This window comes from Odontesthes bonariensis, chromosome 24, assembly GCF_027942865.1.
Source record: "Odontesthes bonariensis isolate fOdoBon6 chromosome 24, fOdoBon6.hap1, whole genome shotgun sequence".
NCBI lineage: Eukaryota > Metazoa > Chordata > Actinopteri > Atheriniformes > Atherinopsidae > Odontesthes > Odontesthes bonariensis.
This window is the reverse complement of record NC_134529.1, coordinates 23,654,627-23,676,261: the sequence shown is the minus strand read 5'-3', so window position 1 is coordinate 23,676,261 and position 21,635 is coordinate 23,654,627. Positions and strand designations below refer to the sequence as shown.

The 21,635-nt window shown below is 41.2% G+C and overlaps 2 protein-coding genes across 9 annotated transcripts in view; one reads left to right on the top strand and one right to left on the bottom strand.

Annotated features, from left to right (window-relative positions):
- LOC142374775 (homeobox-containing protein 1-like) overlaps nt 1–5,341 on the top strand; it is a 36,191-nt gene extending 30,850 nt beyond the window's left edge. For all 3 annotated transcript variants that reach the window (XM_075458590.1, XM_075458588.1, XM_075458589.1), the window contains exon 10: nt 962–5,341. In XM_075458590.1, the coding sequence (XP_075314705.1) occupies nt 962–1,105 (144 nt within the window). In that variant the 3' untranslated portion in view covers nt 1,106–5,341. The remainder of the gene's footprint in view (nt 1–961) is intronic.
- Nucleotides 5,342–5,412: 71 nt separating this feature from the next.
- LOC142374772 (kinesin-like protein KIF13B) overlaps nt 5,413–21,635 on the bottom strand; it is a 33,005-nt gene continuing 16,782 nt past the window's right edge. For 3 of the 6 annotated variants that reach the window (XM_075458581.1, XM_075458585.1, XM_075458586.1), the window contains 19 exons: nt 21,349–21,522; nt 21,101–21,258; nt 20,759–20,891; nt 20,319–20,462; nt 20,186–20,215; nt 20,002–20,101; nt 19,393–19,519; nt 17,050–17,105; nt 16,841–16,959; nt 16,581–16,757; nt 15,446–15,538; nt 15,103–15,255; nt 14,727–14,804; nt 14,237–14,293; nt 13,506–13,599; nt 13,121–13,230; nt 9,353–9,418; nt 6,539–7,841; nt 5,413–6,454 (listed from right to left, as the gene is read on the bottom strand). In XM_075458581.1, coding sequence (XP_075314696.1) covers nt 6,204–6,454; nt 6,539–7,841; nt 9,353–9,418; nt 13,121–13,230; nt 13,506–13,599; nt 14,237–14,293; nt 14,727–14,804; nt 15,103–15,255; nt 15,446–15,538; nt 16,581–16,757; nt 16,841–16,959; nt 17,050–17,105; nt 19,393–19,519; nt 20,002–20,101; nt 20,186–20,215; nt 20,319–20,462; nt 20,759–20,891; nt 21,101–21,258; nt 21,349–21,522 — 3,423 coding nt within the window. In that variant the 3' untranslated portion in view covers nt 5,413–6,203. The remainder of the gene's footprint in view (nt 6,455–6,538; nt 7,842–9,352; nt 9,419–13,120; nt 13,231–13,505; nt 13,600–14,236; nt 14,294–14,726; nt 14,805–15,102; nt 15,256–15,445; nt 15,539–16,580; nt 16,758–16,840; nt 16,960–17,049; nt 17,106–19,392; nt 19,520–20,001; nt 20,102–20,185; nt 20,216–20,318; nt 20,463–20,758; nt 20,892–21,100; nt 21,259–21,348; nt 21,523–21,635) is intronic. The other 3 variants (XM_075458582.1, XM_075458583.1, XM_075458584.1) reach the window with 3 other exon arrangements.

Sequence of the window (21,635 nt, the reverse complement as noted above, 5' to 3'; positions counted from 1 at the left end):
TTTACACAGTAATCTGTTCCAATGCTTTTGAGATTCTAGAAAAGTTTTTCCCTACATCAGTCAGATGATTTATTTTTTATTTTATTTATTTATATTTTTGTAAAGAGTTGTTTGACCTCCCAGAATCATCAGAAATGACATTCGACCAACTGACTTATTGAATTTCACTAGATCAATGATTTCTAGGACCAATAGTGTACAGACTATAGGGCTTATTTGAAGGATAAGGATGCTGCAGCTCTTTTATCAGCTGGTGAAACTCTCCTCACTCTTGACACTAAATCAGATTGACCTGATATTTACTCCTGCTCACATAGATTTTTTTTCATTTGTCTTTGTATTTTTTAGTAATTTAGAACAACATTTTGCACCATCGGTCTGTAGGACAGGAGGCTGTCACTTTTGTACTGTCATGTGAAAAAGAAAGTATGCCTTCTTTCAGCTCTAAAGCTTTACAAACCAGGACATAATAATAAAAAATGATGATATAATCTGGTCCTTACCAGCTCTGACTTGCATGACAAGAATGAATCCAAAATGCAGAAGTAGTGTGTGAAGAAGAAAGTACATTCTGTGACTCATCCACTTGTAGAACCATTTTTAGCAACAGTTTCTTTAGGTAATTGTTTTCTGTATGACTATTCATACAGGTTGAAGTTTGTGGCCATTTATTGCCCGTGTTTTGCAGGAAAAATTGGTCAAGGAAATAATAATAATAATTTAAAAAAAACATAGTATTACTATATGTTAAAAAATTTCTTGTGTGTTAAGATTTAGCTGCCGTAAATCTCCATGGAATTCTTTTAAAGAGCAACTTAAAACCTGTTAAATTTGTCATAAGTGCACTGTTTTATTTATTTATTTATTTTTTTTAAACCGGAGATGAATTGTAACCCTCCTCTTGACACTTCCTGTCTTCCCTTTTGTCCTTGCCCCCCCCTTCTGTTTCTCTGTGTGGCAGGACGACAGCGCAGCGCACATCGAGCACCAGGACCCCATCTCTCTGGCCGTGGAAATGGCCGCCGTCAACCACACCATCCTGGCCCTGTCAAGAACCGGAGGCGTCCCCAATGATATCAAGACGGAGTCTCTGGAGGATGAATGAACAACACGGGAACCAGGATGGGAGCAAGGGAACAAAAAATTGAGTCGAGAGGGGCAAAAGGAGGAGTATAAATGATGGTGAAACTCGGGGAGCTAAAAAAAGAAAAGAAAAAAAGACCAAAATAATGCTACTTAGTAAACCTTCCGAATCTGTTTCTCAGTCCGCCCCCCGGCCAACTGCTCCTTCTCCCCTGGCCCCCTCCTCCTTCCTCCTCTCCTGTCCTCTCCCCTCCTCCCACATTGTCCATGTAAAAGATAATTACTCCCCTTCCCCATTTTACTCAATATATCGGAACAGCTGGTGGAAATGGGTCACTGTAGGCTCTTTGTTCTCCTCTGTGAAAATGATCCAGTGAAATAAGAAAAAAGGGGAATCCCGGTCCTTAAACTCTCCAACCACCCAAAACGGTGACTCCTGTGTGGGACTGCATTTCCCAGGAGCTCCTCTCCTCCCCCTCTGCACACTCTGCTCACAGGATACCTCTTACCGTTCCTCTTCCTCGCCGCCCTTTCTCCTTCCCTCTCCAGCCTGGTTGTCTGAGCCGATCCTCAGTCTATCTCACCTCAACGTCAACCTCAGAAAAATAATGTGTACTGTATATATAATATATATACATATATGGCTCTTAAGGTTCTCAGTCACATTCGCCTCATGTTGTGCCACCTGCCTACTTCCCTGCCCCTCAAATCCACCTCATCATAGTGCAATTCATCAGAAGAGCATCGTTGTCTCTGGAAAGACTGAGAGCTTCCTCCTCCCCCTCTCTGGCAGTGCGGCAGCATATTATCGGTCTGTCTTTTGCCCTCTTTATTTGTCATTCCTCAGTGGAGTTTTCTTTTTGTTTGCTTGCAGCGGAGCTGCTGCCTTGGATTAATAACCAAACCCCTACCTTCCAAAAACGTCTGCTGAAATGAAGTAGCCTTAACTTCAAACACAGCTGTTCCTTCTTTTCTCTCAGTGTAGGCAGGTGTTACTGACGAATATTCACCAAAATTGATGTTGGGGTTAATTTCCAACAGCAGCTACGGCAGTTTTAGCTCTTTCTCTTTTGTTTTTTTAGTTCAAATGGCGGCTGGAGACACAAATCATCATTTGGCCTTTGTATTAAACTCCCGAGTCTACGATGATCAGTCTACGGTCAATGTGATTATGAAACAAACTTCTTAAGCTATCTAATAAGGGGGACTTGCGCTTTGTTTTAAATGTCATCCATGCCAAAGGTAAATATGCCTAGACTGTTCTAAGAACAGTGTTTGAGTGAATCCGCGATTTCTGCTTACTCCTTTAGTGTGTGTGTGTTTTTTTTTTTTTTTTTTTTTTTTGTTTGTTTTTGTTTTGTTTTTCCCCTCTCAAATTCAGTGAAGCTTAGCAAGCCGCTGTAGGCTTGACACTGCAGCAGACTTGTCAGTAAAGGTAGGTATTGGCAGGCGCACACATAATGATGAAATACCCCAAAGCTATTTACTACTTCTGTGATGCTGCCTTTTTTATACTTGCCCTAAGAAATTTTGCCTTTTTTTAAAAACAATTTTTTAAATCAAAACATCAATTATGAGTAAATCCAGACTGGAAATGATAAGAACATATATATGTATAGAGAGAGCCTCAAAGGTCACATTTGAAAGGAATCAGAATCAAACAAATACACTCAAAGTGATTATGTTAGAAACAGTTTCTCACAGTATTCTTTTGTCCTGAATGAAATGTCTCCAAAACCGTCTCTCTCAAAATTAAGCTGTAAGCCCGACCTGTGTTTTGGTTCTACATAGAAGTCAAGTATTAACAGTTTTCTTTGGGAAATTGAGATTTGGTCTTGTTAAAATAGTAGCTAGAATGTTTAATAAGCTTTTTGTTTATTTATTTTTGCCAAGAGTTGGATGAGAAGATTGATACCGCTGCCACTTCCCTGTGCTAATTGGACAGTCAGTATTTTTGGGCTTTGGTAGGAGGTTGAAAAACAAGCAGATCATTATTGTAATAGTGCTGTCCCACCGATGGTTGCAATGCGCCACCTCCTAAACATCTCTGGTTCCTCCAATTCAAAAAGCATTAAATTTCCTCATGAAATCCTAGGCCCATACATATTCTTCACAAATCCTTAGTGTCATTAGCTTGAGTCAGGACTTGTGTGCTGGTAATATGATTTTATTGTTGAGTAGGGGCCTTATTTTTTTCCTTTTTTTTTTTTTTTTTTTTTAACCACTCAGGTTTTAAGTATCTTGTTCATTTAACCAAAATGGCAACAAACAAATTTCAAATTTGAGGCTTCCGAATGACTGTTTACCATGTTGTTATGTCTTTCTCATATAAGACAAACGGTAGGAGTCAAACTCAGGAACACAGGACTCTTCCTCCCATTTTGTGCCATATGCTGTAGCTCTGAGGAAAATGGCAATAACTCCTTGACATAAGACAAATATATAAGATGCCGAGTGATTGTGGTGGTTTCCCTGTTTCAAGTCTTTGTTGAGCTTTGGTTTCATGTTTAACAGAAATGAGAGCGTTTATCTGCTCATCCAACTCTCGTCACAGAAAGCGAGTAAATGAATTCCCTACAATGTGGAGCTGTTCCTGTACAGGCACTTCTGTCTGATGGTTTTGGAGAACTGACGAAAATATTCTTGAAAATGGGACTAAACAAAAACCGATGAGACTCAAATGACTCATCTGTTTGAAATTGTTTGATTCGGATGCTGGTGATGCACCAGACGACCTGTCACGACACTGAAAGTGTTTAACATCGAGTTTTAAAGCCGCGTGGTTGTCCTCTGACAGTCCTGAGCTAAACTCCATTTTAATTGTACTGCTTTAGTATGTAAAAAGCTGCAATTCAACAAATACAAAACTGGTTTCGAAAAGGTATAACTTTAAAAAAAAAAAAAAAAAATGTATTTATGCTCTTTTTTTATGATAGTGTACAAAAGGAATGACATGTTTTTAAAGGAAACATGCTTTGTTGTTAAATTATGCTTTTAAATTTCCTTTAAAAAAAAAAGAAAATCATTCAAACGTTGTTTCTTTTGTGTCATCCCTCATTTGACTGAGCAACAATCTCCCCTCTATTTGTATCTGAGGCAGTAAGCTGTGTAATGAAAGGCGAACGATGATGCACCTTATGAAAATTAAGTATCGCTGTTAACAAAGCTTGAAATGTAACCCTCTGTCCCCAGAGCATTCAACTGAAGCGGCAAACATCCAGTGTTCTATAATGGAGGGGGGTAATATGTGTGGGGGGGGGCATTTCAGTGTAGCTTCTTCTTTATAAACCATATCACATTAACTGTATGTTCTGGTCTCCCCATGAAACGTCACTACAAAAAATCTGGCCTGTTTGATGTCACCAAAACACGACTGTAGCTCGCAAAGAGCGGCCGTTAGACATAGTTTCACTCCTAAATACTGATTTAAGGCTGAATGTAAGCAAAAATGCCAGTTGTTCCACTGCCAGACTAAGGCTGTAGCAGCCATTAGAAACACAACTGACGTGTGAATTATGAATGCCATAACTGACTTAAAAACTACAATTAAGGAATTGGTTTAATGGTTTAATTGGTTTGTATCACGAAGGCTTCAATACTAAAGCTTTAACAAATGCAACATAGTTGCATATAGGAGGAAATGCTATCAAAAGCAGGCATTACATTTAATTTTATTTTAAAAAATTCTTGTGGAGTTTGGTACGCCATGAGCCAGTTAGCAAATACCAGTGTTAATTCTTTATATAGATATTTTTTTTTTTTTTAAATCTGTTCAAGCTTGACAGAAATGTTTGCGTGGTGGAAGAAACAACCCTCAGGTGCTTTTCTTTTTTTTTTTTTTTTTTTTGAAAAAGTGAAAATGCTGTTCTTTTTCCCGGAGACACCTGAAACAAGCTCTCCCCACTGAACGTCATGTGTGCTAATGCTCAATCTGAAGGGAGTGTCCTCTCATGGTTCGTCAGGGTCAACACGTCTACGTGTCCGTCAGTGTCCCCCCCCCCCCCAGTAAAACACCCTCCACTTCATCTCAGTATAGCTCAGAAAAAGAGGACTTAATGCTGTTGTATCACTCAGACCTAGTTATGTTCAAAATTACTGTATTGCCCATTTCAGAATTTAGTGCCTTTTTTGGACAGTAGACTGTTCTGTAATTAAGATGTAGTATATATACATTTTTTTGTACAGTTTCTTTGTTCATTTTTTTAACTTGTGTTTATTTTAGTATGATATAATGTATAAAAGAATAAAGCTATATCAATGACAGTTTATCTGGTTTCTTTCATGATTTCCAAACACACGCTCATCACTCAAGTTGACTAAAGCAGACATTTACTTAACATCAATATCATGTCTTTATTTTCAAATAAATAATCATTCGGAAAGTCAAAATGATCAGTTCAAATGCACATGTATAAAACACCTTTTGGACATGAAAATTTCATTTGGATAACAATATCTGCCAAAAAGAAAATATCACTTAAAGCCCCAAAAACCTGTGTCCAAATCAGCGTTTACATACAGATTTGACAAGCAAAGACTGAACTGATTTACAATATTGGATCATTTGAGAATTTGTGCAAGTTTAACAGAAAAAAGAAGAAAAAAAAGGCCCAAACCATCCCCTTCTGAAGACTTTACCAACATGATAGAATTAGGTTTTGCATCATTAAGGCACGTGCTGAGCAGTAGTCATTGTCACTTCAAGGCACAATCACAGTATTAGGAAAATAATTTAATCCACAGATTGTAACTTTAAAACAAAAGAAATGTAAGCAAATAAAAGTGTTGCTTCAGCACTGGAATAAGTAAACCAACCCTGATATATCTGACTCTGTGGGCAAACTAATTTGCCGAGCCAAGTGTGCGACATATTAAAGAATGTTTTTATTTTCAGGCTTTAAATTAATTTCAAACCAGAATAAATGAGCTTAAAATGCGAAACTGGGAAATTCTTGTACCTAAAAGACATTCACATTCTTTGATTAGACATTTTCCTGTTTAAGCAGATCGAGACAAGACCGTGCCCATTCACAGAGACTCATCGAAACTAACAGAGCAACCTGTAGTAAATCTGCCAAATACACTCCTGAGAGTACATGATGAGCCGTTTAACACACATCTCAGGTGTTCCACGACTTGCGGTTCTCTCCTCTGCTGCGGCCACCTGCTCCCGCCTCTCCTTTAGCCAGAGCAGTGAGGGCTGCCAGGTTTGGACTGGATCCAGACAGGTTGGCACTTCTGCGCTTCTGCTGCTGCTGCTGGCGACGGCGTTTAGCACCGCCGCGGGTTACCCTGTCGGGCTTTACCAGCACCCCGTAACCAGGGTTACAATGAAAGTAGTGCTTCCCGCCCACTGAGCCGTCGTTCTTTCCTGGAAACGGAGCAAGAAAGATTAAGGATGATAATCTGTAGCAAGAATGAGGGGAAATGAGTGCAAATGCAACAATAAACTCACCTGCCGGTACCTCCAGTTCAACTCCAACCCAAGTACCCTCTGCAAAATCTGTGGGCCCAACATATCGCACTGTGCCGCTCTTATTCGTCCCTACGTTCACAAACTCCCCTTCTCTCAACCAATCCGGAAGAACGGCGGAAGCAGCTTCATCTCCTTCCTCCGAGTCGGAGATCATTTCCAGGCTCTCTGGTGGCACTGCGAGGTTAAGTCCTGTCCCGAGACTGCTGGCCACCTGTGCAGGCTTACCGCCGTCTTCAAGTACAATCTGCTGAAAGGATTTGAGGTCTGAAGACTTCACTTTCTGGATCTTGAAGGGGTTGCCTGCAGGCTGAGCCATTGACAGATGAGGAGCAGCATCAGCAGCTGCTTTGGAAGAATCGGAAGGTGACACCTGCTGGACTTCTTCTGTAGCTGAGGGGGAGGTGTGAGGGTCAGAGGTTTCAGAAGCTGATTTGTTGGGTGAAGCTTGAAGATCAGAGTATCCGTTTGGTTCTGAACCAGGAGATGAAGCTTCAGGCAAAGCCGGGATCAGGGTTGGAGCTGGATCCAGAGTACTGTCTGAACCTGCCTGGTCCTGTTTGGGCTGCTTTGGAACGACCGACTCCTGCTTACTGTTAACTTCTTGGTCAGATTGTTCTGTTTCATTGTGAGGTGACAGCTGACTTTCTTTGTTTGTATTAAGATCTTCAGTCAGTGGTTGTGTTTTCAGTAATTCTACATGTTTGGTTTCAGTTTCGTGTTCTGTCACTGAATCAAAGTGTGCGTCTGAATTGTCCAGTTGTTCTGATCCAATGTGGTTAGTTGTTAAGTCTTTATTTTGTTCCGTTTGCTTTGCCATCTTTGTTTCTGTATCTGGGTCAGGCTCCTCAACCTCCTTCAGCTGGACTGATGGAGACTGATTTGACCCTTCTTGACTCTGAAATGAATCTGACAGAGAATCACTTGGTTTGGACAGCTGCTGGTCTATCCTCCCAGCTACCTTCTCGTTCAAACCCGCCAGTGACCCCTGAGGCTCCGATTGTTCCGGCGAGAGGTCCTTTGTCATTTTATTTTCCTCTTTCCTTTCTTCTGGTGCCTCCTCAAAACCACCGGTCCTGCTGCTGGATGAAGGAGGCAGGTCCCAGCTCAGCGTGTAGACGTCTGAAAGTGTCATTGTAGATATGCTGGTCGACATGTAACCACTGGATGTGTCGCTCACTGGGCTGGGGGTGAAGTCCTCAATCTCTGGGATGATTGGCGGTGGGAGGGGGACGGATCTGGGGATCTCAGTTGGGATGTCGGCAGGAATGATTTCTTCAAGCTGCTTTGTACAGAGGAATGGACAGAATCAGATCAAGCTGATGTTCAGGACTGAAAGCGAATCTTTACATTTTTCTAAACCGCTTAACGTGGTAAACAGTGTGTGTCAATTTTTACATAAAACTACTGTACAATGGTTTAGATTAGAGGTTGATTTCACAAAAAATGGAAAAATCTCAAGCTGACAATAATCTTTTATCTTATTACTTCAGATCAAGAAGAATCCAAAGAATGTCCCTCATTCCTGGTGTTCAAGTTAACTCAGGCTTATCTATATAGAACCTTTCAAGCAGAGGCGCCACACAAAGTGCAAAACTAGGAGTACAAAACAAATAAAAAGTATTCACAAATAGCAGTGAAATATCAATGTAAACAGCAATAAAAGCAAAGGACTGGATAAAACCAAAAGTAAATGAGACAAAAAAGAGCGTATTAAAAAGAAAGATCAGTGAATCAAGTTAAATATCTTCCAAAAATGTGTGTTTTAAGCTTAATCTTCAAAGAGCGAGGATGTCTGTGTCCCATACCCAAACTGGAAGCTGGTTCCACTTCCTGAAAACTAAAGGCTCTGCCTCCCATTATGGTCCTGGGAATTCTGGAAATAACAAGGAGGCCAGCGCTCTGAGAGCAAAGAGTTCTGGTGATATGGAATGATGAGATCTTTCAGATAAGACTGAGCTTGGCCATTAAGGGCTTTGTTTGTGATAAGAAGGTTTTTAAATTATACTTTAATGTAACAGGAAGTCCATGTAGAAAGGCTAAGATAGGGGGAACGTGACTTCTCTTGGCAGAAGCTCTGTACTCAGTACTGATTTCAGCATTTTGGATCAACTGAAATGTTTTTAAGGAATTGTTAGGACTTAAATGTGATGATTGCTTTCGGACAGGTTGTTTCAAGTTTTGTTAAATTTCAGCAGATGAAAGAAGGCTGCTCTTGAGAGCTGTTTAAAGCTGCAGTCGGCAGGTTTTCAAAATTCCGAGTCTGAAGTCGGAAAATTCGAACTGATACAACTTTCAGGTCCCTCCCCCAACCTCTAACAAGCTCCGAATCGCCCCCCAAACCCCTCCCCCTCTGTGGACGAGGTTGTGCACGTGAGTTCACACCAGTGTGAGCGCACACAAGCTGGGGCAGACTCACGCTCAGCAGCGTGTGCACAAGCTGTGATTGACAGGTAGGATTCCTCCACCCTAACGTGATTGGTTAAAAACAGCCGGGAGCGCTCGCTTTTTGCAAGCATGATTACAGGCTTCAGAGGGAGCTACAGATTTCGTTATTTTTCCTAAACAGCCTATTTAATATTCTACTTCCAGAATCCCATGACAGTTCAAGCTAATATTACTAAAAAAAAGTTGCCGACCGCAGCTTTAATGTCAATTAAAGGGAAATGCTGGTCGAAAATTACTCCCAAGGATTCCCAAAGTAGAACCGGAAACCAAAGCTAATGCCATCCAAAGTAACTATACAGTTTGCGGATAAATTAATTTCGGGTTTTAGGTTTAGGGTCGAGAACTTACCGGCTGCTGACGTTTGCCTATTCCCTCGTCAACACTGGCTGATTGCACCATGATGCGCGGCAAATTCTGCAACAGTGAAGGAACGTGAAAGATTTTATAAGGCAATGTCATTTCACATAAAATGTGGCAACATCTTGAAGCTAGTAATCAGCACTGAGTCAATTGGTGTCATTTCAACCCATCTCAAACCTGGAGATTAAATATCATTACGAACATGTTTATTGCACACTGAATGAGTTGTATGATTAGCTATTGTGTGTGTGTGTGTGGGGTGGGGTTTGTAAGGCTTATCATGACAGTAACAGAAGCAGAGCATGTGGAGGACAAAGAACACAAATACCGACAATCACATTGTCCTGCTCTCTTGATATAAGGACTATAACAAGTTGGGCCATCTGACCGGTCAGATGAATCTAATAAAAAAAAAAAACGCAATCAGTTTACTGTATTAAATGATCAAAAAGGAATCAATAGCTAATTTATTCTTGAAATCAGCAATCAAGGTGTTGATATAAGGTGCTCAAAGTGCAATTTAAACATTTGTTCATCAGATCACACAGATAAATAATCAAGGTAAACAGCTGAAACAAGAACGATATTTGCACTTAATTATAACTGCACCCGATTTTCCTTTTTAGCCAACCTTTACCATGCTTTATGATTTGTCAGTTGAAAAAAATAGTCTGATTTGTTTTATGTTTTTACGAGGATAACAGCTTAAAAAGAAAAACATGATTTCATATCTGAAGGTGTTTAATCCTAATATGATGTCTGATGAATTAGGACGGGTGAGGGATGTGAATCAGGGTGATTGTCTCATGCATCATGTGATGGAACATCAAAATCAAGCAGTTTGATTCAGACTATGTTGACACAACCTACGTCGTCAAAAGGTTTTACATCAGAAAGCAGGTCAAACACATCTATCCTACCCCTTTCTGGCTCAGGACAGTAAACCTGCAAGTTAACACAACCAGTCAGGTGCACAAGAACGGCCGTCTACTCTCTGATCATCTTAATACTAACAGATACACACAATTTGAAAAAAATTAAATTAAATTGACTGTATTAAGGATTGAATTACTGAGTCAGCTTCGTCATTTTTGTTTTCCTGTTTGACGGCACTAAAGCCCTGCTCAAACATGACCTGTATTTATTAATCTGAAGGCAAAAGAAGATATTTGTTGCCACGTTTAAATGAGTTTAAAGAGCCCGGGGCCGACATATTGTGAGCTGATGCTCTATAAAAAGATTGAACTGTATTGAACAGAACATTTTGCAATGGCAATCCAACTTGACGTGACCTGGTAACATATACATGTTAGTTTCAACACGAAACAATTCTGCTGCAGTTTCATTATTAGAAGGCTGCACACAGCATAGGTAATTCAGCTGTTACAAGAAATCTGACAGGTCGCTTTATTAGATAAATAAATAAAAGTACCGGCCAAAGGACCTTCCTCCTCTGTGGTTTTTCAGAAAATAATTAGCTGATGAGATGTTTTTTATGGCACCCGAGTCAAATGAACAAGAGAAAACTCCTTTAATGCATTTGTGCTGCAGCTGAAGCTTCTGCTCACTGTCTGACCATTCATAGCAATACTTTCAAAAGCAAAACACTGGGCTGAGGAACATTTATGTAAAAGTGACCGATGCCTGAATGACTAAAGCATGTTGCTTTACCAGAATGACGACGCAATTAATGTTGCAAATGTCATGTCTGAAAAGGGCTGAAGGAAAATACAGAGTCCACACAGAATCTGACATGAACTTGTGCTGTGTGCAAGAACTGACAGTTAACAGCAGTCATGGTGTTTTTAAATGACAGCAGTGATGCACAGCACTGTCCTGCTTCACGTGCAATATAACCTGGAATGTTACAACTTTGTCAAATAGATTTTTGTAATCAGAACTTCAATCACTCACTGTATCAAATGACACCTTACGAGGCAGTCATGATTAGCTATCTTTAGGCTTTTGTTTTTGTGTTGACCTTAAACATCTGTAGCAGAAAGGAGCAAAGAGCTCTAATTAGAGCGATGGCCTCAAACAATGAGCCGCCGAGGCCTGATGGGTTTCCACTCCAATCCAACACCCCGACACGTGGTTTCCCTAATTAGCTTCCCTTCACACTTCAATGTGCTCATCAGTCAAATCAAAAGCTGTAGTGTTTGGCTGCCATGGAAAAGCTGCAGACCCCTGGGCCTCGATGACACATGATTGGAGATCAGCGGGAGAGGAGGTGGCGAAGGAGCGGGAGGAGACGTGTCAGGACGGCGGGGTTCACCTGCTCCTAATTAACCCTGCGACACACACAGTGCGCTCCTGTCTCTGAGGGTGCTGTGATCACAAATACTACACAGTACTACACAGGCTCCTGCGTTGTTTGTGCTCAGCATGCTGATAATTATGTTCTTAACAAAGCTACTATAGTAACTTGGTTTTGATTCAGCAAACATGCAGACTGGCCTTCCATTTACCTGAGTTCATTAGGAGCAATGGCCCTTAACGAGGACATACGATTCATCATTATTTGAGCGCAGGGGTGAACAGTCTGCTGATTGTGTCGTGAATCTGACTTTTCTGACCTTTCTGACCTTTCTTTAAAGGTCAGAAATATAAAGGAACGACAAAAACATAGATGTTTTTACATTAAGATGAATGAGGTCTACTGTCTAAAGGACAATATTGTCCTAAATTTGGATGGCGGTGTAGGCTACCTTCCTTGTAGTTGTAACACAATAGAAGAAGTACTGGAAACAAACACTGTGGTGGACACCCACCAGAGGAAAATGGAGAAAATTTATCTTCAGGAATTACTTTAATCTGTGGGGATTTTCGGAACATTTTATCATATATGCGAAGGTGCCGTTCAGTCATTTGATTTTGCTAACTAGCTCAGACCGCACCGCTTGTGAGTCGCATCAGTCACTGGTTGTGAGTTGAATCTTTGCATTCAAAAAATTGTTTCCATTTCCCCTCAGTCATAAAGTACAACTCAAGCGAGTTTCTAAGCTTTCATGTGCACTTTGTACAAGAACCCAACAATCTGCTGCCGGGTACGTGTAAAGCATTGATGGAATTAATACGTTTTTGTTTAGGTCTGATGGTTAAAGAGCTCACTCTGATTGGCTGTTGTGCATACTGAATACTGAGCCCAATTGATAATCATGATTTAAGAGATCCCAGTCCTGTATTACTTTACCGAATAACACAAAGCAAAAACTGCTATGGGATTTTTTTTTCTTATTTTTTCTTATCAGTTTCACTTATTGTCAAACATGAATCTCAAAACTAGCAATAGAAATACAGCTTGTGATTCCAAGACCACAGTTTGGACTCAATCTGTCTGTTAAACATCTGGTACATTAAAACTAATTGCAGTGTTCTTTAAATGTTTCTGACTACATTAAATCTTTGTTAATCACAACATGGTCTGCTTGAAAAGAGCTCCTTCTTAGATCTTAAAATCATATGAGGAGGTTTAAACAAAGGTGCACTTTCATGTTCCTCGTTTATTTATTCCTGTAAACCAGTCATCTTGGGCACTGAGGCATTTATTTCTTATCTATTTGTTACTAATTGTATTTTCATCTACATAAGCCACGTTTCCATGGTGACAGAGGAAATGGGACTAGCTGCAGATTAGTAGAGGAGATATTTAGATTCACGTTGCAGTGATGCATGTGTACTTGAATGTCCTGATATAACAGCGAGTAGGAAACAAGCTTAAATCCAGAGTACAGTGAACTGCCTGAATGAGTGTACCTGCTGATGGGCAGCTGGCTGGTCGCTACTATCTTCCTTCCCACCAGGAAGCAGTGACTTCAGAAGCTTGGGTACAGCCTTTACTGGAGGGAGATAAGACACAGCAAAACCTGAATCCACCCATAAAGGGAGGGAGAAGTTGTAGAAGAAGAAAAGGAGAAGTGGAGGGTGGGAATGATAAAACAAAAGATAAGGTTTTTGAGGCAGAGAAAATGGGGAAATTGGAAAAACAAGAGCCAAAATGAGATCCGGAGCTAAAGGAAAGATGTAGTTGGCCAGTGGCAAAAAACAAACACACAGCTGATGATAGAGAGGCAGCAGTGGAAATTAAACTTAAAAGCCAGAGAAGGAATATTTTAGAAGATAAAGGTTTTATCTGACGTACCTGTCTCTGGGTTAAGGTTCTGGGACACAGAGCTGGCCAGTGAGCGTCGGGATGGCGAAGGTACCACAGAAAGGTCCTGATAACTCTCCCAGCCCTGCACACACAGGAGGGGATGACACACACAAGGCTTAAAGCATTTCAATCATTTGTGACCTTTAGCAGCCTCAACTTGTGACCATGAAGAGCTGCGAACACTGCTCCCCTTTACAGCAGCGGATTTAACCATTGATCCATCAGGTTTAGCCTTTAGCGTTAAGCTATTCAAACTATTTAATAAAGCTATTTTTTTTACCATTAATTAAATGTAAAGTTTGCCATTATTGACTGAAAGGCATTTAAGGTACATTTTTTATTTTTTATATTCAATCTTTTAATGCTTCTTTTAATGTCCGCTAGTCTCCAATAACTGTTTATATTTGTAACTTCTTACAGCTTGTCAGTCACCTGTAAAACAGTGAGGAATATAAACAGAGATTAACAAAGAATTTTGGGTGGTATGTCTGGCTGATTTAGACATTTGGGTTTTTACACACATGGTGGAATGCTATTTCTGTGCATTTACTTACAGCAGCAAGACAACCCAACATTACCGAGTCAAGGCACAAATAAAAATTGAAGAGTTAGTTCTGATTTGAAGTTAGTGAAACAAAATGGTACAAACAGTTGAATCAACTGAAAAAAAGGAGTGTGTAAAATATCTGTTGTTATAAATGAGAGCATTAGTAACTAACCTTGAAGTCACTGAGCTTATGAGAGGAGTAGTAGAGATCCAAACTGCTGGCTGACAGCTGGTTAAAGGGTTAGAGTGATGGGTGGTTAGATGTTAGTGAGACAGGTTAACAGCACGGAGATTGGTTAATAACAAAGGAATGAGACACATCATGAAATTATACTTGAGCCCCTGAAAAAAAACCAAGCCGCAGGTCAGTGACTCCTTGAAATTGACTCCTATAAATCTTTTCATTAGCAGTAATGAAAACATTTACAAGACTGGCATCTGGGCTTTTAATCATCCCCTGTTATGTAATGCAAAGCAGAACCTCAACTAGACCAGCAACACCTGATCATCGTATCACTACCAAAGCCTAAACCTGGACAGCTCAGTGCAAAAGATCAGCCAACATTAATGCAACTGATTGGCTATACCCACTAAAGAAAGAAAAAAACCTTTTAATGTGTGAAGCAGGTCTTCAGTGCTAAATTCACACCTGAATCTCTTACCTGGTTGATGTTTGGGGAGCTCAGGCAGCGTCTGGCAGCTTTCCCCTTGACTGCAAGCTGTTCCCTTACAGCCACCTCCTACACACACGCACACACACGTGCGCACGCACACACACACACAAAGACAAGGGTTGTTTTAATAAATCTCCATTTGTTTGATTTAAAACCCACCTCTTTCGTGAAAGAAGAAAAGCATGTGTCATTCTACCTCAATGTGAACCCACATCTATATGTTAGGATCACAGTCAAATAAGGAGAATTCTGAAAGAGCTAACAGATTCATTGTGATCTTAATGTAAGAATATTCACATCCAGCCTTCAAATAAAGAGACTCGTCCCTCATCATTGCTGATACTCATGAGTTATATTCCCTGACCTGTCTGAGTCTGTCCAGAGTGAGGATGTTCTCCACAGCCAGGACGCTGCGAAGGTATTTCTCTATGGCTGCCTCTCTGTCGATTGACTGGTCCTCCTCGGCGCTGGCAGCCAACCTGGCCAGCATCTCCCTGTCCTCTGGGCCGTGGATGTCCTGTGGGAACAGGGGTGTACGATGTATAGGCCAGGACCTCCATTAACCATGCTGGCATGCCATTTAATTACATAATCATGGTACTTAGCAAAAATACTCAGCATAAAATTTTGTACTGGCCCAATTCAGTTTATACTAGTGCTAAAGTGTGGTTTCTATTTGAAAAAGTATTGCTGCAGCTGGTACTTACACCTGGGATGTTTGAAACTATTTCAAATGTGACTCCACAGCCGGGAATGGTACTGCGATGAGACATTCTCTTCAGCAGGCTCTGAGCAAAACCCTGCCAACGACAACAAAAGGCAACATCTTCTCAAAGCAGCTTGTGTGAGTAAATCAGGCCGGGCGATAAGAACCAAAATTCATATCCCAATATTTCTAGGGTGGCGATATGTGATATATATGTATGTATATATATATTTTTTTTTTCAGAAAGCAGCTTTAAGTTCAGTTTTATTCAAAAGCACTTTATATTAGATTATTAAATGAAATGACATAAATTTTGAAAAGACCAACCAAATTAAAACCCTCTTGTGTTTTCGTCAGTACTTTACCATCAACCTTTTGCCAGTACTCAATTTTCTCTCATTATATTGACATCGGAAGCAACATAAGGCCTTAACTTACACCCTCTCACTCACATTCACGTCAATTGCTCCTCCTGCAAACCTAGCTGAGGTAACCCAACAAGTATTCTTCTTGTTGATTGTGTTTCTTTCAGCTGTGGGCATATTAAAAAGGGAGCGTTGATGTAACATGCATGTGTGAGAAAGACAGAGAGGGATGTAAGGCAGAGCTGAAGCTCCGCTGTCTAGATTTCACTATTTAGGCTTGAAAAAAATTAAAAATATAAATTTATAAATAAATTGCAAATCCTGGTGGACCAGGAAAAGTTTTAGTTTGGGGTATTCTGAGTTAACAGAGAGCTGCAGCTTCATTGGTCTTAAGACGCGAGTGAGAAGGCATATGCATGCTCGTGGGGCTTTTCTGGTGACACTCCTCCACAGAATTGAGCCACATTTTGTCCAATAAATCCTTTGTACAATGCTGGTTACGTATTTGTTTTTTTTTTTACAAGTTTATAAGAGGAAAGGTTACAATTATGTGCAGCTCGGCGTGTTACTGACAAACACTGAGGGAAAGGTGAGGGTGAAGCTTCGCAGCCAGGAGTAATATACACTGGCAGCTCTCCAGATGATATCGGTCTAACCAGCATTCCCAAATTTCATAAACAGTTTGAAAAAAAGTCAGCCCAGCCCTGCTGGAAATGTGCCAATGAAACACCTGACTATGTCAGTTTGCCATCATGCCCAATGGCCACCCACCTGCCTCCCTGTGACATTGACACAGATGCGTTTCCTAAGGACCAGCTGCATGTGGGCCGGGTGGCTCAGCTGCACCACAGCACGGACTGTTAGGTAGACCCTCTGGTCAGCGGACGCAACCCGGCTCAGCTGGGGACACTCGTGAACTGTCGAGTCCCAGGAGGCCTCCACCTTCACCTGGATCAAAATCAGGATGGACATTTAGGATTTGAAGCTTTGAAATTGGAGGGGTTACACAAGACAAGTCAACGTCTACTTACCTCTGGACTGTAGTTCTTAACAATATGAAGTTCAAAGAAGTCATCGTCATCTTCCCCACTGAGTAGTGCATCGAGTCCTCCAGCCAGTGGGGCTGACAGACTGGCCTGGAAATCATCGGCTGGAGGGAGGAGAAAGACAGAAGATGAGTGCCTTCAGAACGGATCATTTTGCTCATTTTCAACAGCAAAAAACAGTGAGGACAACATACCACTGAGATCCAGGAACAGGACCGGAATGTGTGTTTCCATTCCAGAGACAGGAACTCTGTGGAAAATCTCTGATTAAACTCCATGAAACAGAGGCTTTGATGGTTCCATCAACGTTTCTAATAAGACAGTAGTTACTTGCAAAAAGGCTAGATTATTAACACTTACATGGATATGTTTTATTATGGAGTGATTAACATTTTATCTTAATAGCTGCCAAGCACTTCTGAGCAGAAAGAGTGAAAAATGTTTGGTCACACAAAAAAATTTTCTAAGCTTTTAGATCCTGTTCAGGGTACAAGGGACTGGAGGTGTGATAATCAATCACGATTATGCAATTTTGTTTTATTCTTTGAATCACCATCAACTGAGGAAAAGTGCATTACCAAAAGATAGAAGGTCTTTCTTTACATACTAATTTTATGAAGTTTAATTTATAATTTTAATCTGTTGGTAGTTTATCTGACTCTCTGGATGTTGACTAATGTGGGATGGGATAAGCCTGTCGACCGGCTGCTCATTTTGGCCAAACTAAGGGGAAACTGACTTGCTGAAAATGGAAAGTTCTGACAAAGATCTGACCTGTCTGATTCTTTCTATAAATGGTTGTAAAGAGCTACAACTTCTATGGTAATACGTTTGCATGTTTACACATCCATTTCATCACAACATGTTCCTCTTAAAGGTGATAGAGAATGGTTGAATGGGGCATTAATCCTTGTTCTGTGATGTGATATGTAGCCCAAAAAAAATTGGTTGGGTCTGTAATGGCTCAGAACCTCCCTAAAAGGCTCTCTGAAACAGCTGTTACTATGCTGGGTTTAGAATGCGTCTTTTTCCGTCGTTTCAGAGCTTATCTGGCAACCTCATTATGAAATGCAGGTTGCCATTGCTTGATTGGCTGCCCTTGCTCTCACTGAAAACAGAGCTATAGAGTAATACACTGACTGAAAAGAAAGCTCATAAGAATCAGAATTCGTTTTATTGCCATATTTAGTGAACAGTGTTCACTAACTAGGAATTTGCTGCGGCGTAAGGTTCAAACATGTAACATAGGATATAATAATAAAAAATAAAGAATAAAAATATATGAATATAAAATGTACAAGGTGTGTACAACAATACACAGTATCCAATATACAGAGCAACAACAGTGCAGCTTCATTAGTGCAATTTTAATTATGGTAAAGTGACTGGGGCAGGTTATGAGGTGATTATGAAGTGTTCATAAGTCCGACTGCAAGGGGGAAAAACTGTTTTTGTGACGGGAGGTTCTGGTCCGAATGGACCGAAGCCTCATGCAAATAGTCCATGTGCAGCGTGAGAAGGGTCAGCTGTGATCCGACCTGCTCGCCCCATAGTCCTGGAGAGGTGCAGCTGATCACCGGAGCGAGACACAGACTGCAGCGAGCGCGCAGCGAGCTCATAGCTCGCTGCAGTCTGGGTCTGTCCCTGTCGGAACTGACCATGAGCTGCTCGGAAAGGAGCTTTGTGAAACTGTAGTCCGTGAAATGCGCAGCGCAAAGGAAAAGTCGGCGGTTGGGGATGCTGTTAAAAATAAATAAAAGTCATTGATCGCGAACATTGCTTTCCGGGGGAAGAATATGTAACGATCGTAGTCCGCTTTCACAGCCATGGAAGGCTCACCTGTTCCTGTTTCTCGCCGAAGGGGCGTGTCTAAAACGGAGTGGCTATGGACTTGGGTGCGGGGGGGGGGGGGGCGATTTCTGAAAAAGTGACGTCACTTTTTCACAAAAACGGATAGGGGGATATATATTAAAAAGGGGAGTACTTGAAACAGAGGTTCTGACGCTTGCTGGCACTTCGTGTGTACTCCCCACAGCGGGGAGACTCAGGACTAACACCAAAAACGGGAAAAAGACGATTTTGATTCTCTATCCCCTTTAAGCGTCATTTTACAGAGGTACTGTAAGCCCCAGGACAATTGTGATTGGTTTAAACTACAAGCCAGCCTAAGTCTTCTACACCACAAGAACAGAATGTTTGGGTGGAGCAGCCGACCATCCTTCACTGCTGACACAGTGCAGTGGACACAGGTTTGCTATGGTATGCTACATATGACTTAACCATAATGTTAACATTTAATCTGCAAGACAACTGGTAACTACAGTTTACAGATAAATGTGGAGCAAAGAAAGTTATACATTTTGTCCAGAAGTGTAATAAAGAACCTTAACCCTAAGCAGGATGTCAGAAATTACATTCTGCCTCATTAGAACCACAATTTAGTTCACATATGGACTACTGGTCTGTACATGGTCAGTGATTTTACCAAAAAGAGGTCTTAATGAGGTCACAAAACACACACACACACACACACACACCTCTCCACCGGTGCACCAGGGATGCCACTTCCTGCTGACGGGACCAGGACGGCATTCCGTTCTTCTGTGAGGGTCAAGCGACACTCCAGCAGCTGGGATTCTCTTTCAACATCATCCTCTGACTTGTCTTCATGCACACACACAAACAAACAAACAAACAAACAAACAAACACACACAATCAAGTAAAGCCTTTAGAGAAAAAAAGTTACAATAAAAACCTTTACCTGTTAGAAAATACAATCTTCCGACCCTTCAATGGGGTCTGCAGATATCAAAGAGAGAACAGCCATCTAATGCATCCCATTTATCTACATGGCTGCACTGCTGAATCTGCTTTATTGCGACTTTATATTAAAGCTGACTCAAAATATACATCACTCACAGTCAGTGACAGCTGAATAGAAATAAAAAGATACAGTCCTTGTGCTGCAAAAAATTATACACCTACACATACATTTTCATAAAAAGGAGAAGGAGATGAAAATGAACACAGTTGATCTTTCGTGGCAGAGCTTTGCTGATGCTGCCGCTATTCATCATGTTTCTACCCCTATCAGACTTGTGTTCTGAGATAAGCTTTCTCAGGCTGTGTGTGTTTGCAGCTCTACCTGGTTTGGAGACTATCTTCTGCAGCTGCTGGTCCAGATATTCCTGCCTCTGAGTGAGTGTGACCAACCATTGTTCCCTCATCCTCTCCAGGTCTGCCTCCTACACACAGAGATACACACTCATGTTCAGGTTTTCCCTCTGTAAAAGTTACATATTCTGCTGATTTAGTTAGAATCGACTTACTTGATAGCTGTCCATTTCTTCACCACTATCCTAAATTGAAAATGAGAGAATTTTTTTCCCCCAAGTCAGATATTTGATTAGAAATATTGCCAAGTAATGAGCAGCAGGGACTGTGAAGAGAAGGAGCCCTCACCAGTTGGGTGTCATTTTTGGAGTGACGCATTTGCTGAACTTTCACGTTCCCGATGGACACAGACAGGATAGAGGCTGTGATGAGGGGCATGGTGCCCGAGTCTGGAACTGAACGCAATGCCACCCGAACCCGACGAGACTGACCCTGCAGGTATAGATTTATATCAGAGAACAGTAACAGTTACTGACAGGCAGTCACAGTAAGGCAGAGTCTAATTCATTTCTTTAAATCTATTAACACTCAATACAGGAATGACATCCAGTTCAGTTCAGAACAAGCAGGGCTTGTCTTATAATTAAATTCTGGTTATTAGGAATCAAAAGAGCAAAACAGAGAATTAATTTTGGTTTTCTTTTCAGAAATGAACCTATTAACAGTGTCCCTATTGGGAATTAAGATGTTTAAATATACAAAAAAGGTTTTTAAAACTGTCAAGATACCTGTCTGAGCTGGAAGATTCCTCCCGTGCGGACATCCTTAGCAGGAAGAACTTCTACAGCATTGAAGTCTCCCGCCTCATTCAGCTCCATCAGCTGCACCCACAGCTCTAGCCGCCGGGTCACTTCACTCCACCTGCAAAAGGCCGAATCATCAGGGCACGGCATTAAAAATTATGTTCAACACAAACCTGCATGATCTTTTTTTTTGTGAGCATGACGTACATCTACACTGTATCAAAGTAATGCCACATTTACACATTCAGCTCAGAGAAAAACAGTGAACTAATATATAGCTACATGTAAAATTGTAAGATTTGAAAATGAGTGTTTCTGTAACCGGACCTCTCCCTGAGGGATCTGGTCTTAGCTTGAATCACTCCCAAGTCCCACAACGCCAGGTTCCTGCGATGGTTGGCCTGTTTGTGGCCATAAACTTCAATAGCCACCGCCCCCTCTGCCAGAAACTCCACAAAGTCCTCTGATGGGGGAACAGACAACTCCTGAGGAGAAAGGAACAGAGGATGAAAATATATGTTTTCTTTCAATGACAACTGTCTCTCGTTTGTTTCTCTTTTTCTTTAAGTCTTTACCTTGGCACTGTCGAAGACCACAGTGCACTGAGGGTCTCTGGAGGCAGATGATGAGCTGGATGACGCCACCTCTGGAGCAGTGAACACAGGCCTCTCCTGCCCCCAGAAGTGATACTGACAGAAGACGAAGTTGGAGAGGTGGCGAGGAAGACCAGTGGCCTGGAGGATTTTTATCTGGGCGACAGATAAACAGACAGAGATGCAACAAAACTATACTTTCTACTCGAACCATTCATTGTTTGGAACCACTGACAGCACCTTTAGCTAAAAAGCTACTGCTTACAGAA